Genomic DNA, 18,715 nt, shown 5'->3' with positions numbered 1-18,715 from the left:
GAGTGACCTCAGAGTGTGTCCTTGGGCATGCCACAGCCTCTCAGGCTGCTGTGCTCTCCTGTGCTTTAATAAGAAAAGGATCAGGAGAAGAAGGTGTTTCTTGTGGTGTCTAAAGCAGCAAAGGCAGAGCACTGCACTAGAAGGGCTTCCCTATCAAGGGAGTTGTTATAGGAATTTATTTTAGTAAGGCTGCCTTAATAAGTTTTTGCATTTTCTAGAGAACTGCATTTTTGCAAGTGTTTCTTAAAAATTATTTTGATTTTCATATGTTAAATTATTTTTGGACTTGTGATCCCCATAAAAGTACCATGGCATTAATCTGTTATTCAGGGATGATAAAGGCATGATGTGCAAAGCTGATTTAAAAATGAGTTGCTGGAGATGGATATGTTTTATGATGGTTACTCAGGTGTACAGGACTGCTCATTTCACCCATGCATTTTCTTCACACTTCACTTGGGAGTAGAGAAGGACTAAAATGGACCTAGGGAATAATTTTTTTTGAGTAACAGATAAACATATATAATAATGATATAATGCAAACCTTTGGACACTGCATGGGATAATTAGCACCTCTGGATAGCAGTGTTTAACCCTGGATTGCTGCAGTTGCACCTCTGTAACGTGACACGAGTGCCTCAGTGCCAGACTGGGGCTGAACTTGCACCTTGTGCCACATGGAGCAGGTGCTGCTGCGTCTGGCTCAGGAGGAGAGAGGTAAATAATGAAATAAGGCACTGGGTTCACTCTAGTAAGGCAGGAGGTACATTTGGAGGACTTTGCACCCTGATCAGAGAAATTTTAGCATGTTCTGCAGACCTTATCAAACACATAGAAGAAATGCTCTGCTGGTATCAGCTCATCAGTGTTCATGTGGCCAGCCTAGAGCCAGTGTGAATAACCTGGTTTGTTCATGTGGGCACAGGGGCACCACCCCAGCTGTGTTTCTTCCCAGGATATTTTGTATATTTTTGTGCACTGCATGATCTGCTGAAGAGCCCACTGCCCAAAATGCAACCTTCTACCTGCATGAAAGGCTTTCCAAATCAGCAGAAAGTCTTTTTCTGGTCAGAATATTGAGAGGGAGTTCAAGGAGGACACTTCTAAAAATAGCTTGAGATGATTTTTTAAAAAAGAAAAAGCCCCAAACTCTGACAGTTATCTAGCTGAAAAATATAGGAAAACCTGTTTTATTATCACCATGTAAAGCAATGGGACAAAGATACTTCTTTATTGTCTGTGCTTCTCAGTTTAATTATTGAGCCACTAGTAAGAAAGATCAGAGTTGAGAGTGAGATTACAGCTATATAAGTGTACTGGGAATAGCAAAATCAAGTTTCATTTTATATTAATATCATTATAATCTTATAAAAGATATAAATTAAAGCTTGCCTATTTTACAGGAAATAATTGAAGTGCTTAGTCAGGAATTGGAAGGGCACACTAAAACCTCCCTAAACCAGAGATCAATAGCCCTGGCTTAAAATAAATATAAATAAATAAAGCTGAAAAATGTCCGTCGAAAGCAGCAGAAAATAATGAGGCAGGAGAAGAGGCTAGCATGCCTAAAAATGCCTGCATTTTAAAGTATATTGCTTGGCCTAATAAAAGATATTGCCTCATTCTAATGCTTTGCTTCTCTTGAGATACTTCAAGCATTAATCCATACCTGTAGGGAAAAGCAGTTCAAATTAAACATGAGCCATTAATGAAAACTGCATTCTGTGACCCAGTAACCTAATTACCATTCCCATTGATTGGGAGACTCCCAGGGCTTAGGGCTGGTGTCCTACTCAGGGTCCTGTTCCCCTTCTGCAGGAGCTGCTGACCCTCCTTTCCCCACCCTGTGCTCAGAGGGGTCTCAAGGCATCATTCAAGTGTTGTTTCATCCAGGCTGAGGCAGGAATCACAGAAAGTGACAGCATGTGTGGGGTGAGCAGGCAGGGCTGGTGCTGCAGGCAGAGCTGAATTTTGCTCACCAAGGGCTGAATTTTGCACACCAAGGGGTTAAGGAAGATTTCTGCTCTCCTTCAGGGTGCTGTGTGTGAGGAGCTGCAGGTATCCAAGGGCACAGGGACAAAGATTTACACGGGTGAGAAACCCAGTAAAGCCAGACTTTGCACATCATAAAGCCGCTGCCTCTGGCCCCTGGGAAGCCCTGGACTTTATTTCTCTGCACATTCTGTGTGCCAGTCACTGCATTGCAGGGCAGAGGCTGCCCCCGTCTCAGCACAGCCCTGGTGCAGCTGGGATCAGAGCTGGGCATGCCCTGGCTGGGGCACAGCAAATCACTGGGGTAAATAGTCTTGTTGGGAGCCCCTCTGCTCTGTGCTGATCCCAGGAGAGCCACAGGAAAAGCAGGAGTGTGCTGAGGGTCATGGCACAGCACTGCTCCCCCGGGGCTGTCACATCACCCAGCCTTCTGCAATCCCAGGGGGAGATGAAATATTTATGAGCCTGCTTTGGGTGGGAGCAGCTGTTTCATCTGATACTGGCACAATTTGTCAGTAGGAGACATAAAACATAATGCCAGACCAGGAGCTTAAAATTTATGCGTACAAAATCATGCTTTTTAATGTATAAAATGCTAAGGAGCTCTATTTGAAAATATATATATATATATTTCTCCTGGTGGCAAACTGACTGTGGATTTGAACAGCCTTTCAATAATTTGTGCAATGCACAGTGGCACCCTTGAGTCCCCATTAAATTTCACTGGCCAAGACTCCTAATCAAGCAGTGCTGGTGGCTGCAGCTGCCTGGCCAAAGGGCTGCACAAGTGTTGGTAGCAGCAAATCTTCTCCATGATGCAGCTTAGTCACAGTCCTGGGGCGTGGGAAGGCACATCCTATAATCCATGATGGATTATTGGGGTGGGATTCGGTTGGCAACTCTCCTACTCCCGTTTTTGTGGGGTTTTCTTGCTGATTTTGGGAACTTTGCCAGAGGGCAAGCATGGACCTAAGGAGAAGAAACGTGATGAATTCTTGTAGTTTGTTTTGGGTATTTAGATTTTCATTGCCCCTTGAGACCACACTTACCAAGTTTTCATTTACTGAGCACACTTTTTATTAGGAATTTGACATTCATTAAGAATGTAATGGTTTGATGGCTCAAAGTCAACTTAGACCTTGGAGATGGGGCATGATTTTGTGGTACCGATTGTCAATTATTTGTGTTTGGGCAGAAGCAGTTGGTTACTAGAGAGAAATGTGATTTCTCCTGGTGCTTTGGCCCTGTGGCTGTGCCACACTGTTGGACAGCCTCGAGCTGTGGGTGGCTGCAGAACCTCCTGCTCTGCTCCTGTGCAGGGGATGCTGCAGAGCTGGGGCTGGCACTGCCCCTCTCAGAGCAGCAATCACTTTCTCAATGCAAATGTGTTTAATACAAGTGTTGTGAACTAGAGACATGACTGATATGGTTTATGCAATGAGGTCTTTATTGGGTTAGTATTGAAGATTAGCATTGCTCAATCATATGCAATTTTTCATTATGGAAATGTGGGAAAATGTCCTTTTCTTCCCAGCTCACATAATTTTTCACAGCAGTCTCCTGTGTGCTTTAGGAAGATAGCTGCAAAAATAAAATTTGATAGATCACTTCCAATTCTTTTTGTCTGTTCATATTTCGTATCGTCCATGAAGAACCCTCATAAATTTTTCATACATAAGATGAAGAGATTTATCATAGAAGAGAAAGATTTATTATAAAAGACAGACTCAAAACAGCCTTACACTATCCACAACAAACACAAATGTAGAACTTACTGTTGATATAATATTTTAGAAATAATCAGCTGGTTATAGCTGCTCTGTCACAGCAGGAGAGATGCTCTGTGTAAAGTTAGAGTTAAATCACTAAAGGCACGAATGTAATGTGGTTGTTCCTAACGATCTGTGGAGTGCTGGAGAGGCAATCAAGGCATTTGTGAGTGTGGTGACTGCAGTGCCATCAGCTGGAAGTGCTGCCATCCCAGGGCAGGCTCCTTGCATGTGCAGTGCCAGCTCTGGGGCAGGAGAGCTGATCCACAGCTCCATCCTCACCCCAGCCCTGCATGTGCAGTGCCAGCTCTGGGGCAGGAGAGCTGATCCACAGCCCCATCCTCACCCCAGCCCTGCATGTGCAGTGCCAGCTCTGGGGCAGGAGAGCTGATCCACAGCCCCATCCTCACCCCAGCCCTGCCCTGCATGTGCAGTGCCAGCTCTGGGGCAGGAGAGCTGATCCACAGCCCCATCCTCACCCCAGCCCTGCATGTGCAGTGCCAGCTCTGGGGCAGGAGAGCTGATCCACAGCTCCATCCTCACCCCAGCCCTGCATGTGCAGTGCCAGCTCTGGGGCAGGAGAGCTGATCCACAGCCCCATCCTCACCCCCCAGCCCTGCCCTGCATGTGCAGTGCCAGCTCTGGGGCAGGAGAGCTGATCCACAGCTCCATCCTCACCCCAGCCCTGCATGTGCAGTGCCAGCTCTGGGGCAGGAGAGCTGATCCACAGCTCCATCCTCACCCCAGCCCTGCCACTCAACGCAGAGTGCTCCCACAGCATCACTCACCTGCCGGAACCTGGGCTGTAACCATGGGGTGTGTGTGTGTGGGTGTTGGAAATTGCCATTTGTGTGTGTTACACGTGTAAATCCAGATTTCTTTTAGACCAAATGGAGAAGATTTGTTTAATCAGTCTCTACAGTGCAAATTTTACTGAGAGAGCATGCTAAATACCTGCTGTAAATCCAAAGTTAGAAGGCAAGATTGCTAAGTGGATAATTTTTCTTTCTATTCTTCAACTGTAAATTTGGATGGTTTTTTCATGCTTTTATTTACAGTCTTTTCATATTATCCAAGGGTATAATGGCAATCCTTTTGTCACAAACTGTGCAATAAGTACATCTGTTTATATTTTTACTTCTAAAATGTCTTGCCTTTCTAGCATTTCAAATTTCTCAACATACAGGCAAGCAAGACCAAACAGTGTTAGCTGAAAGATAAAATTACCAATTTTTATAGTGGATACATCATAATTTTTAAAACAAATTATGCATTATACCTTTTTTTCCATCTTTGAAATCCTCTTAAAATTTTAAACAGTGTTTAAAGTGTCTGAAGCCCTGCAACCCTGACTGGCTGTGATAATAGTTGTATTTAAAAAATGCCAGACTGGCTTTGGAGCAGATATCCTGCAGCAACTCACAGATGTTGGGATTGTTACCTTCCATCTTTATCTTTCCTTTCCCTCACCTCTCCCAGTTTGATATATCCCTCTTACAGGAGGCATTCAAGCTTTTATCTGAAGTCTTCTACCTTTATTGTTGAAAGTAATAAGAAAATTGGAGCAGAAGAGCTCTGGTTTTGTACAACTCCATCATACATTGAGATCTACCTTCTTCTCCTTTTTCCCATGTTTTGATAATCCCTTGCTTACCTCCTGCAGATGAACTTATTTGCATTCTTTAATTGAATTCACTTGCTCTTAGGAATAGAAGGCATTGATACTATTTTTATCCAAACATATGTCTCTAATACTTTTGTCTTTAATACACTGTCAACACCAAGGGAAACAGACAAGGGGGAGGAAATAAACAGAACCAAATCAAACCAGGAGACACCAACAGTTCCTTTTCCTCCTTGGGCTTTTACTGTGCTTGGCCAGAGTTATAGAGATGCTCCTCTTTTACAAACACCCACGCTTCTCTTGGAAGAACCATCCTTCCAAAGAATTAAAATGTTTTCTCTTGCCAAAAATTCTAAATTAATAAAATTAGTTGTTCACTTTTGGACATCTATACCATATGAAGATAACAATCTTAATGGCTTAATAGATGATAAATCATGTAGATAAATATCTTTCATGCTTTTTGTAGTTTGCAGAGAAGTTCCAAGAAGTAAAAGAAGCTGCCAAACTTGCAAGAGACAGATCTCAAGAGAAAATTGAAACCTCAAGCAATCATTCACAGGTTAGTAATTTAGCTTTAATACCTGTACATATACAGGATAAATAATTTAAAGTTAAATTTTCAAATGGACTGTGCCAGCTTCTGGCAGCCAGCTTCAAGTATATAAAATGCAGATTGCTGAAGATAATTGTCAGCTGCTGGACGTTAGCATTGTCACAGGAAGATTTTTCATCCATCCATGCTCTTTACTTTCATTTAAATCTAATTTTTTCAGCAGTCCTTGAGCTGTTACAACTTTTTTAATAACAGGCAAAGCTATACATCCTTTGATTTGTACTGTTTAACAGAGTTTGAGTCACTGGGAAGTAGGCAGTGTAGTGCTTCAGCAGACAGTAAATGAGATCCATCAGTATCCTTCCTTGTCATCTGTCCCACCCACTGCTGTGGCATTTGCTTTGCCTGGCTTTGTGTCCAGTGTTCCCTGGGCAGCTGTGCTGTGGGAACAGGAGGGTTTTAGGGGTGTTGGAAGAAGCCTGTGTTGTAAATCTGCACAGAACCCTCTGCTGGCAGCATCCTGGTGCCACCAGTGCCCAGCGAGGTCTGGGTTCCTACAAACTGGAGAATTTGAGTGTGGTCCCAGGCTCTCTGCAGGGCTGGCTGTATTTTCATGTGCATTGCTTTAGGTGAGAGTGAGCCCTGCTCAGCAGGTGTTCCTGGCCTGGGCTAGTGTCTAGAGGGAAGTTAGACAGATTTTGATCAGAGAGGAATTCAGATGAATGATCAGAAAAAGCTGCTGAATGGTTTTAGTGTTGCAACCACCCCCATTTGTGGGGCCCACAAATATCAATCTGAGTGGCTGACTTTGGACACTCATTTTGTAAAGAATTTTGTCATGGTCTTTGTAGTTCTCTTTATTTGTTCTCTGTTGGTGGTCAGCACCAAGCAGTGTGTCAACAGTATGTCTTTGTAGGAGCAGTACTATTATTGTTTGTTTGTTTGTACTTTGTCTGTTGTATTGTTTCATTATCTTAAAAAAACCAAACAACTTTTGAAAAACACAAGCCTTATCAAGGAAAAAAAAAACTTTTTTAAAGTTTTGAACTCTTTAAACTTCCATTTGTGTATCACTGTAATTTTTTCATTCTTTTTAAACAGACCAGCTTTGCAGCCAAGATGAAAAGGGTATGTGTGTGTTACCACTGTTCTGCCAGGAGAGCCGAGGTCTCAGCCAAGTGGTGTGGGATCAAGATTACAAAGAGATTGGTGTTGTGGTCTTGCAGGAGGTGCAGGAGACACCCAGTGTTGGTTTGTGTGTTGTGCTGCAGGAGTCTGGACGGGAAACACCCTCCTCCACCCGAGCTTCAAGCGTGAACGGCACCGACGACGAGAAGGCATCGCACGGCGGCCCTGCCGAGGCACATCTCAAATCTGAGAACGATAAATTAAAATTTGCTCTAGCCCAAAGGTGAAGTTCCTGTAGAACCCAAATTGCGTTGGAAAAGTGTGTGCTGTAATTATTTGATGGATGATGATATTAACAGAAATTATTCAGATTGTAATTAATTTGAAATGGTGCTGCAAAACGGATAAATGGACAGATTTTAGCAAGTATCTCCTGGTATCTAGTTGAGAAATATTTCCCATTTCATTTATTCCTGATGTAGTTTGTGAAGAAATAAGCCCTCTTTTATTCTGCTGATGCCAACTCTTATAGCCGTCTTCTTTCAGGAAGTTTTAGAACTACAGAAATAACATTAAAGCCATAGGGGAGCAATTGCTGCTGATAACATGTGAAGCCAATCTGTCTTTGAGTTTGCTGCACTTACTTTGATGAAAATAGATATGGATATTTAAAATTATGAAAGGGAATGAACTCAACCATAAAAAGTTGAAGTGAGAAGTATAATTTCATCAGAGTGCTTGGAAATCTTAGGGGATATTTCTAAATTGTGGACAGAGCCCCTTGAAATCACATTTTTTGCTATTTGCTTTGATAAATAATTTGGAAATGCTGAGAAGAGTAATTTGCAGCTGTAGTGAAAATACAGGCGCTGCAATATGCAAAGTTACAACATTAAAATAGAGTAAATCTCTATTGGGATCTTGCCTTGTCTGCCTCTTGCATGTGAATGTGTATCTGTGAATGGAAGGAAAATCTAACAAGATCAAGCTACTCTTAAAAAAGTATTTAAAAAACAAAGCATCACTGTAAGCAGCATTATCCAGTGAGCAATTCAAGGTTGCATGTATTATCTTTGAAGTACTACTTCTCTCTTTATTGACATTTCAGTAGCTTAACCTGCTTCAAACAGTAATGTGAGCTCATTCCTCTTGCTGAAGACACCTCCACAGGCAGGCAGCAAGTAGCACACAGGGAGTTTCAAAGCCTTCCTCCTGTTCACCCTCTAATCTTGTGCTCTGTGCTGCAGCTCAAAGCTTTGGGGAATGAGTAGTTTAATTCTGCAGCATTATGTAACACTTTTATAGTTAAGACTCAGCATTAAAATAAATTCAAATATAGATCATGTCAAGCCCCTGAAATGTTCCGTTTGGAGTTGCTGTGCCATCTGCAGATGTGCAGAGTGGCTGTGCTGCAGGTGCCCAGCCCCAGGTGCTGCAGCCACACAGCTCAGGGGGTGCCAGGGACCTGCCAGGGTGAGACCCCTGTGTGCAGCTGGACCCTGGTGGGCAGCTGGACCCTGCAGCCTGCTCTGGCAGCAGGGCTTCAGTTCCAGACACGGGCACTGCTGCTGGGGCTGGCGGATCCCTTTGTTTTGACAGAGGCAGTCAAATGAAGGCTTTTGCTCTCCATAGGAATGTCATGGCTAAGGGCAATTCCACACATCTGAGTGCTCTTCCTCCTATTGCAACAAATTAATGGTGAACTCACCACCTGGGGGAGTTTGCAGGCAGGTAGAGAACAGCAGCTCACAGGGACACAAGGTGAAACCAGCTCATGGTGTCCTGTTTTCCTCAGTTCAACCAACGTGAAGAAGTGGGAGACGGAGCTGCAGTCGCTGCGGGAGAGCAACGCGCGGCTCTCCACGGCCCTGCAGGAGTCGGCGGCCAGCATCGAGCACTGGAAGAAGCAGTTCTCAGCCTGCAAGGAGGAGAACGACCAGCTGAGGGGCAAGGTAGAGAACAAACCCACAGGGGAGCTGCCCCTCCAGCCAGCTGCTGCCACCAGGGCTCTGCTCTGGGGTCTCTGCAGCTTCTGGCTGTTTGTGCTGGCAGGTGGAGCTGGTCTGTGAAAGGGGATGGATGGGGGGCTCAGGCAACTGCTGCCCTCTGCACACAGCAGGCAGGAGGAAGCAGAGGAGCTGCTGCATCACCTGAAGGTCCCTGAGTCAGGATTTGGGAGACTTGGTGTCAGCAAGGCTCTAAAAGTGGGACTGTTACTGCATATCCCTGTCAAAGCTCACTCAAATACTGCCAGATATGGATGAGCAGAAGGCAAAGTTGTGGCCTGGCTGCCAGGCTGAGCAGAATGTGAGGTTATAGCCAGGAACCCAGCCTGGGAACCAGTCAGGATTAGAAGCAAATCCCAGCAGTGTGCAGGGCAATGAGGATGTGAGTCGTTTCCTCAGCACAGTGGGCTTGTGAGCTGGGACATCCAGCACTAACACCTGGCACATCTCATGCAGAAACTTGCCAACAGGCATCATCAAAAACCTTTCCCCTTCATTACTGAGCACATCTCTCAGTTGTGTAAGATGGAGGGTTAGCAATGGCTACAGCAGAGAACAACTCAGAAATCTGTGAAGTCTTAGAGTAGTCATTAGTGCCATCTCAGATAATACTGTGCTATCTGCAGCAGCCCCTATGGGCTCAGGGGATCCTGGGTGTGGGAGATCCTGGTTTCCATGAGTGCTGATTTTGCAGAGATATTTTCACCCTATTCATCCTAAATGCTTTTGGAAAAGCTGGATCCTTTTCTTGCTGTTTAGATGGATCACTGGGGCATTTGAAGTTGAGATCAGATTGTATCTGTCTGGTGAGGATATTTTTTGTTCAGTACTTGCTTTGGAAGAGGGAAGGAATTTAATGTCTTTTTGTGTGTTAGTAGGCTGCAAGTAGTATTTTGGTGTTGGAGGGAGTTTGGGTTGTTTGTTGGCACTGAAAGTCCTTGTGGAACAGCACCCTTTTTTCTGAGGCCAGTATTCACTGTTTATTCACTGGTGTTTTATGGGTGCTCAGTGATAATGCAGAGATCAAACCAGATCTGTATTAACTGCTATTACATTAACAAATTAATATTAGTTGTTATATGATTTGGGTTCCTATATCCAGTCTGTTGTTGATAGGGGAGAAGTGAGGGACTGGAACAGTATGTTATGGGAAAATATAATCATTTGCAGGGTAGTTATTTCCCTTTCTGTACTGTGGAAGGGAAAACTTGTTCTCATCAACACACGCCACATCCCAGCAGCTGTACGAGAAAAGAGGAGATTATTAAAGCACCGCTGCTCTTACTGCCTCTGCAAAGTCCCCATGCTGGTGACCAGGCTGTGCAGCAGTCTGTCTGTATAATGTGCTGAATTTCTCTGTGCAGGGAGGTTTTCTGAGGTTTTCCCCAAGTAGGTTCCTTGCTCAGTGCTCGCATTGCACCACTGCAGTGCCCTGGGAAGTTCCTTCTCCTTTATTAATTGGGTCAGAGTTTTTTGCATATTGCTCTACCTTCAAATGAGGGAAGTTATAATCCCAGAGCAACATGGAGCTGAGAATTAAAGTACATACTTTAATGAGCTGGTCCATTGGCCTGTGGGAAGTGCATCTCCTGGGAGCTGAGTCCAGAGCTGGCAGCAGGAGCTGTGGAGAGAGCAAAGCACATCTCTGGGCGACAGAACAAAGCTGCAGATGTTGCTCTGAACTGCTTCTCCCCCCAAAGTTTTGATGTTGCGTCCCTCATACACCAGCTAGAATAATAAGCAACCCCCAAGAGATTTCTTATCCTAGTGTGTTAAGAAAACCATTCCTTGTAGCCTTGTGTTGGCTTCAGAGGAGTGAAGTGCAGATTTTATCCCCAGTTCCACTTGTGCATTCCTGAGTTACAAGAGAGACTGTAAGAGAGAATAAATACGGACCCAAGGTTTCCTAGTGGATGTGTAAATTGACTCTTTTGAAGGAAAGAAGTGATAATTTGGTTGCAGTGAATCAAGTGCTGTGATTTAGGAAACAGATTCCATGTCCATTTCATCAGCTGTGTCCTGCCCCAGATTTTCAGAAATTTGAAAAATTTCACCCAATGTCTGACATTTCTTAAAGATTGAAGAACTGGAGGAGCAGTGCAATGAAGTAAACAAAGAGAAGGAAAGAAATGCACAGTTGAGTAGACGTCTCCAGGAGCTGGAAACAGAACTTCAGGACAAAGAGCTGGTGAGTGCCCTGGACACAGAAATGGCATTTTCATGTTTGATTGGGACTGCCTGCTTCTCTCCTTGGGTGTAGATTTATGGAGTGGCTGACCTGCCACCAGAAGCAGCCTGATGCCTTGGGGTGTTGCCTGTTTCCAGGTTTTCCATGCACAGTCCCTTGTTTGGGAGTGTTTCTCCATCCAAGTTCCGTGATGTGTTATGTCCTGTGGCTGCACACTGTAATTTGGCAGGGGATAGAAAAAAAGATGCTTTTATGTATACAGCACTTGTCCTTGCAGAAGAGCCAGTGGTGAAACTTGGTGCCCAGTGCCAGACAGATGTGTGCTGAGAACAGATTCATATGACTCTGCCTGTGCCAAAAATTCCTGTAGGCATCAGGATTGCCATTAAAAAGACATCATTTAGAAAATAATTTGGCATTTGAGTAACAAATCCTGTTTCTTTTCTGGATGGCTTATAGTTTGCAGCTTTGCTGGTTTATGGTCTCACTCTGATCTCAGGGCTGATGCCAGGAGCGAGAAATTCAGATTCATGTAGAGTACCCCAATTTGTCATTTTTGACATTACAGGGTGTTAATTTTTCTAAGGGGAATGATGGCTTGGAACCCCAGAACAGTGGGAAAATACTGAGAAGTTCTTTTCTTTCCATTGTCACACTGACCAAATGCTCTGAGCTGGCTGAAGAAGAAAAGTGAAGTTTGCCCGTGCAGTAAAGTTTGCCATGTGCCATTACAGCATCTCTGCAATCTCTGGTGCTCTTAAAAGCTCTGCTGTTAAGGGGTTTTGTGGTGCTGGGAGGAAATAGTTTAGGGAGATGCATTTTGATACACTGTCATAAATACAGTGTTTTTCAGCTCTTTATTTCAAAGGAAATTGTAATGCTGTCTTCCCAGGCTTTCTGTGGCAGTAGCATACAGAAAAGCCCTTATTCTCTCCTAGAATTCTCCTCAAGGTTCATTTTTTTACTGTAGCAAATGAACCAGAAAATTGATCGACTTGTGAATTTTACGAGCCTGTCTTCCATTTACACTGAAAGTACACTAACTTGTTTTAAAAATTCATGCTTACATTAGCATGTTCTCAATTAGCTCTAAACTACCCATAAGTAATCTTTGGTCTGGAATCCATGTGCTGATGGCATTGCCATGTAGGAGCAGCTGCTGAAACCCTCCTGGTGCTTGTGCACCAAGTGGTTCCTCCCCAGATCCACATCTCTGATTTTGGACAAGGCTCCTGTGGGGAGCAGTGTCAAATGCTTTGCACAAGCCCAGGTAGTGCAGGGGAGCACCCCTCTGCATTCTCTGGGGGTCATCACCCACAAGGGCACTTTCTGGAGGAGGATCTTACACTTTTTTTCAAGTCAAGTTGTCCTAATTTCCAACAGAGACATGGATTCCTACTGTTGCTGTTTCCATTAACTCCCACCATCAAGTCTGCTCACTTTGGGCAGCGAGGCCAGAACTAAATACAGATTTTGGGGAGGGGGAAGGTGGTGGTTCTCAGAGCTGTGCCATGGAGGAAAGCCCATCACACCTGTGCTCTGTAATGATGTCTCTCTATGTGCAGCTGGTAAAGCCACTGTCCTTTTTTTTTTGGTCTGCTGTCATATGTCATTGAAATTGTCTAATTTGCTCTTTGCTACCATCTATAAATTGCTTGTAGCATTACAGCCATTCAGATTTCTCTGGTATTTAATACACCTTTTGCATAGTTATGTGGTTTAGTTTAACATTTTATTAATAGAATTCATGGAGTTCATGCAAGAGATGGGATTACATTGCCTGTTTTAGAAATGCAAAGTAAAAAATTTAGTGAAAAAATGTATTCTTGTGGAAAATTAGCAATTTTGGAATGCAGGCAGGTTATTTTGATTATTTTCCATCCAAATACTGTGCAGAATACAATAAAATATGCAAAGCCATTTCATCTTTTCAGATTTTCATTATGTTTTAAATTGAAGCTTGCACTAATATTTTTTCTTTTATGTTTTCAAAGGAACTGGAAGAGCTCCGAAAGCAGGGTGAAATTATACCAGAGCTAATGTCAGAATGTGAATCTGTATCTGAACAATTACAGGTACAGTTAGCAGTGAAATTAGTTTCAAAATAGTTCGTACCTTTCCTTGATTTTTTTTTCATTGCAGCTGTATGCATTTCTCTATTCAAACTTCAGTGTTTCAAGGCAAGAGAAGTCCAGTTTGTAAAAACAAACAATGCTAATTATATGCAAAATGCACAGTGCCATTCCCAGCACAGGAGTGATGAAATAGCTCCACTGCAGACATTGGTTTGCCTGGGATCATGGAGCATCCATCTCCTGCAATTCCAGGCTGTATCGGTAAAATCCAATCAATAAATAAGCCATCAGGCCAAGTGGAATTAAAAAAAAAAAAAAATACCAATAAATCCCAAAGTGCTGAATAAAGCAAATTTATTCCTCAGACAGTATTTCCTAAGTTTGTTTTTCAAGGTTAAACCACCGTAGATAATTCTGTATGTAATTGATGGCACAGTGTCTAATTCTGCCACTGTAGCAATGACACAAATGTATGCACAGTTCATGTTTAAATCCAGCTGAATTTGAAGATATCACCCAAATGACAAAGTCTGATGCAAAGCATCTTTTCCAGTTAATCTGTGTCCTTTCCTGCATGGGCTTTTAATCTGACACACTCCTGTCAGCTGCTCTCAGAGGTGCTTGTGTTAATCAGTTTACAAAAGTTGGAGCAAACTCTCCCAGCCCAGCTGCCATTTGTTGCTTTAATTTATGAAATGCTGCTCATCCCTCTTCTCTATGATTCATCTCATTGTCTCTTTTGTCTTTAAGGCTGCTGAGAAAAAGAACAAAGATCTTGAAGAGAAAGTCAGAACACTAAGGACAGAAGTGGAAGAGAACAAACACAGGCAGACCAACCTTAAAACTGAATTAAAGAATTTTTTAGATGTACTAGACGGGAAGATAGATGAATTACATGACTTCCGACAAGGACTGTCTAAACTTGGGGTTGACAATTAGATGGCAATAGATCTTTTTTGTAATCTAGGGTCTGGATGTTTGATGTTTTGTTGATCCCAAACGTGTGTTTTACAAAATATAACTAGAATGTTCCACTTGTTTGCATTGGTTTTGTACATAGAGGCTGAAAATTTGCTGTGGGGTTTTTTTTGGTGGGTTTCTTTATTTTTGTTTGTTTATTTACCAAACCAATCATGCTGCTCACTGAATTCTGTTGACATTAGAAACTTTCTATATTGCTGCTCTGGCTTTGTGGGGTTGGGAACAGGTAGAGGGTTCTGTCTCAGGAATCTGGAACTAGATCTACCTTAAAATGAATATGCAGTTAGTTGTTGCAGGGAAATTTATATCTTTCTTAAGGGCTGTTGCAACCATAGAAACAGAAAAGAAGTCTTTTTCTTGTCTGGACTATCAGCACTCTTAGCAGAATTGACTTTATTCCGTGGTGGAGCAGAGAGATTAGCTGGAGCCCCTGCAGTTTGTAAAATGTGCCTGTGATGAGCTGCAGTCAGGAGAATCACTTCTCACAGATACCAGGATCTTTAGGGACCATGTCAATCAGGCCCAATTCAGCCAAAAAACCGCAGTGGATTTCAGATAACCTCTGATGGAGGGTTTGTGTGCTTGCCTGGACCCATAGAGCACAAAGTCAACAATGCAGAAATGAGTTCCAGCTCTTGAAGTCTCACCAGTCAGTGGGAACAGCTTCTCTTGCTTGGCAGCATCACCTCTCTCTGCCCTCCAGGTTTGAACCCATGTAGTTCCATCATTATGTGCATCTCTGAAAAATGCCCACCTGAGTCTGGGGACCAGGTATTTATTTTGAAAAGTGATATGTTCCTGGTTTGCACAGGACTCATGCCCTCTGCGTGCAACTTGATTGTTGTTGATCTGCAGCAGTGAGGAAGGGGAAATGGATCTGAAAAGCATCATCAGGTCACTGGAAGGTGTTGCTCAGAAACAAATTTCTGCCCAAGAGACTGGCAGGGCAATGACCATGGGAAATTAAAGTTCTTTCCTAGAATTTCTGCATTCTCTTGCAGTAGGGTAGGAATTAGTCACCAAGTTAGATTGCACCAAAAAAACCCTCAACCCCAGAGGCAGAAATGCTCTTTTATTCTTGAACTGATTATTCAGCAGCTCTGAGAGTGTGTTGAGAAATTCAAGGTCATTCACCATGGCCTTCAGTGAGAAGGAAGTTCAGTTCATCACAGACAGGGATGTAAAAAGGGTGAGAGAGGAGAATCCAGCCCAAGCCTTGCTCTTTCCCCAAGGACTTCCTTCAGCTTCTTTCTCCATAACCTGTATTGAGAGTGTTTAATTAATTAATTCAGGAAAGTACTTCTGTGTACATGACATTGTAATTTGCTTGATTCAGACAACAGTTTGGCTAAGCACTGTTTTAGTGCTTGCCAGCAGGGACTGATATAAACTGGCCTTGCTTTCCTTGGAATTTCAACGCTTTTTCCTTTTTTTGGCACATCTTGATTATTAAAGTGACCTTTAAAAGAAAGGTGGGTTGTAGATAAAACATGCATTGAATACTTTTTTGCAGATGAATGTATAATCCCCGAGGTGGACATAGGATCTGCAATTGTCCCTTGAATTTTCATTTCATCTCTTACTGTTACATTATTTTCATTGCCTGTTTTTTAGAATGGACTTTGAGTATTTTTACTTTTACTCCTTTGAAACAATGGATGTAAAGCTAGGACCTTTCATAACCATTATGACCATTTACATCTCTTTTTTTAAAAATTGATTTAGGCTGTTGATATTTAAAAATAAAAATAAAAATCAGGTACATAGCATGTAGGCGTGTGAAAATTAGACTTTGCCAGCATGGAAGATTCAACAGTTGCATAATGTGGGGTTAGATCAGACTTCTCAAAATTGAAAATGACGTCAGCAAGTGTGTGGTTGTGCACAAGCAGTCTCCATTTTTAGTCTTTTTATTTGATAGAAAGTCAGATATACACCATAATTTAGCAGGCAGCTCATCCTGCTTCTCCTCTCCTCCCATGCTGCTTTTTGGTCTCTGCATCAGCTGGGAGCCACAGGATAACACAATTAAGAGCTGCAAGCAATACTGGCAGCCAGGGCCCTGCTCCTCCCCGTGGTTCATTGCTTTTGCACCAAGGACCCTGCCCTCTCTTCCTTTTCCTGCTGAGTGATCCTAGGGCTTCTCTGTTTGTTTTAACATAAATTGTTTTTAACATGATGCTGGGTAAAGGGATGCAAAAGACTCTGTGAAAAAATCACATGATCTGGTTTAATCCAGATCTTTGTTTTCCACTTTAGTCAGGTCTGTCTCAGATCCAGTTCATTAGGAATGTATTAAGCCACTCTTAAATTGCAAGAGAAGTGTTTCCATGGGATTGCATCGATTAAACAGATGGAGTTTGATGGTGGCACATTAAGCCAGTGCATAGCTGTGTCACAGGCAGTTATTTCTGGGTGCTTAGTGCCCACCAGAGGAGCAGTGGAGAGTCCTTAAAGAAATCCTGCCCTGTCTCTTCTGTCTGCCCCAGATGTGTGTATCACATATCTGCTATTGCTCTGATGTTGGGTCCTTCGGGATGCCTGTAAACAGTTTTATGCTGTGGGAAATTCTGTCCTTCAAGCCTCCAAGGGCTTGTTTTAATTGCTTTCTTTCTTTTTCCTTCCCAACAGCACTAAGTTGAGAGCTACTATGTATAATCACTTAAACTCCCCAAAACTCCATCTCTCTTAAGCTTTCCATCTCCTTCCTTGGATTTTTCCTCTTCAAGAGAAAAAAAAAGAATGGCAGTGCATGCTCTCAGGAGTGTTTGGGCACCAGCTGCAGCTGCCCTCTCTGGCCTGTCCCTGTCCCTGTCCCCAGCCAGGGCACCGATGGTGTCACACACTGCGTTTTCCTTGGCGCTGTCTGGTGGCCCAGCACTAACCCCTGTGCCAAACTGGGAGCCTCCCACTGCTCCTCTGGGGCTCCTCCCAGCACTGAAATGCCTCCTGTGTGCTGATGGGAGCCCCAGGGCAGCCAGCCTTCCCCCACCAAAATGCACACCCCATGCTGTGGATGCACTGACCCTCCTGTTGTGCACAGCTGGAATTTCACCTGTCCTATGGGCACCCTGAGTTCAGCTGGCAGACACCTGCTTAGGGATGGCCCTAAACACTGCCAGGGCCAAGAAATACTCATCCCTGTCCAAAAGAGGATCTGCAGAGCTTGGTTTTACTTGTTACACAGTGCTGGGCTAGTCCTGGTCTCCCTGTGCCTGTCAGCAATGCCTTGGTCAGCGCTCTGCTCCCACCCAGCCTGAGCGCATTTACAATTTACAGGGGGCTGTGCCTCACCTTGGTGACCATGAGTTCCCTTTCTGAGTTCCCTTTCTGGACACAGGTTTCTCCCTCTGAGTGGTTTTTATGGCAGGATCTCTCCTACCTCACTTATGGTCTTTCCTTGACAAAGGACATGAGCTTGGCACTTCCAGCAGGGTTTCTGTCAGCTGCACCCCAGGGTCCTGCCACACTCCATCCTGCCTGCCTGGCATCTCAACCTGGTTGTTCCAACAGGAAAAATCTGTGCTGGCCTCCTGTGGCACCAGGACAGAGTGTGACTTGCTGACCTCTGGGTGAGATGCTTCTTTGAGGTGGTGTTAGAGCTGCTGAATAATGCCAGGGTTTGAGGGGTTTTGACAAAATGAGAAATAAACAGGTGTACCCTGTGTTACATAAAAGCAAAAGTGACATAAAAAATAGAGTTATTTTCAAGGGGAAAGAATATTCCATTAGATATATTATGTCACTTTTTGGAAAAAGACCTTAGTCTCATATTAGGAATAAATTATTTCAAAATGAAAAAATGGAAATTTGTTGCACAGCTCAGAATAAAGAAGATTAACCTTTTTGGGGTTTTATTTCTTGGCTGAATATTTCTTTGCCAATTCTGACTCAACTTCACAAGTAGTTCTGTTTGGCCTAGAAGTGCATTTTCAGCAAATGCAGCACTTTGCAGTGCTCTGTCTACATTGGTGTCTCCTTTACTAAGTGAGCTCACTGGAAGAAAACTGTATTTTCTTTAAGAAATTCAACACCACCTGTCCTTTTCTGTATCCAAGCATTCAAAATATGTACTTTCTAAAAACAGCTTTACACTGGGTTCATCTGTGGCCAGACAACAAATATTATTTAGACAATATCTTTTCTTCTGGACAAATAACTGATTTGGCTTTTATGTGAGCAATTTAGGGAGAACAATTTTTTAAAGCTGCTCATTGGATTAAGGTGAGCAGGAGGGATTTCTGCTGTCCCTGCCCTGCCATTGTGTTACAAGGGTACCAGCCAAGGCACTCGTGGTGCTCCCCTGCCCTGGCCAGTGGCTGCCCAGTGGCTTGTTGGGCACAAGGAGCACTGGCAGCAGGGCACAAATTGTCCAGAGATTTCTGTTCTCTTCTCT

At 43.4% G+C, this 18,715-nt stretch overlaps 1 protein-coding gene across 4 annotated transcripts in view; it reads left to right on the top strand.

The window, feature by feature from the left end:
• HOMER2 (homer scaffold protein 2) overlaps positions 1–14,372 on the top strand; it is a 53,841-nt gene extending 39,469 nt beyond the window's left edge. The window contains exons 4-10 of one of the 4 annotated variants that reach the window (XM_063169792.1): positions 5,855–5,947; positions 7,043–7,069; positions 7,213–7,352; positions 8,865–9,021; positions 11,153–11,263; positions 13,258–13,338; positions 14,089–14,372. In XM_063169792.1, the coding sequence (XP_063025862.1) occupies positions 5,855–5,947; positions 7,043–7,069; positions 7,213–7,352; positions 8,865–9,021; positions 11,153–11,263; positions 13,258–13,338; positions 14,089–14,277 (798 nt within the window). In that variant the 3' untranslated portion in view covers positions 14,278–14,372. Of the gene's footprint in view, positions 1–5,854; positions 5,948–7,042; positions 7,070–7,167; positions 7,353–8,864; positions 9,022–11,152; positions 11,264–13,257; positions 13,339–14,088 lie in introns of all 4 variants that reach the window. The other 3 variants (XM_063169790.1, XM_063169793.1, XM_063169791.1) reach the window with 3 other exon arrangements.
• Positions 14,373–18,715: the final 4,343 nt, after the last annotated feature.

The sequence above is a fragment of the Melospiza melodia genome, chromosome 15 (assembly GCF_035770615.1).
Source record: "Melospiza melodia melodia isolate bMelMel2 chromosome 15, bMelMel2.pri, whole genome shotgun sequence".
In the NCBI taxonomy this organism is placed as follows: Eukaryota; Metazoa; Chordata; class Aves; order Passeriformes; family Passerellidae; genus Melospiza; species Melospiza melodia.
The sequence above is the reverse complement of the archived record's forward strand: the minus strand, read 5'-3'. Positions and strand labels throughout refer to the sequence as shown.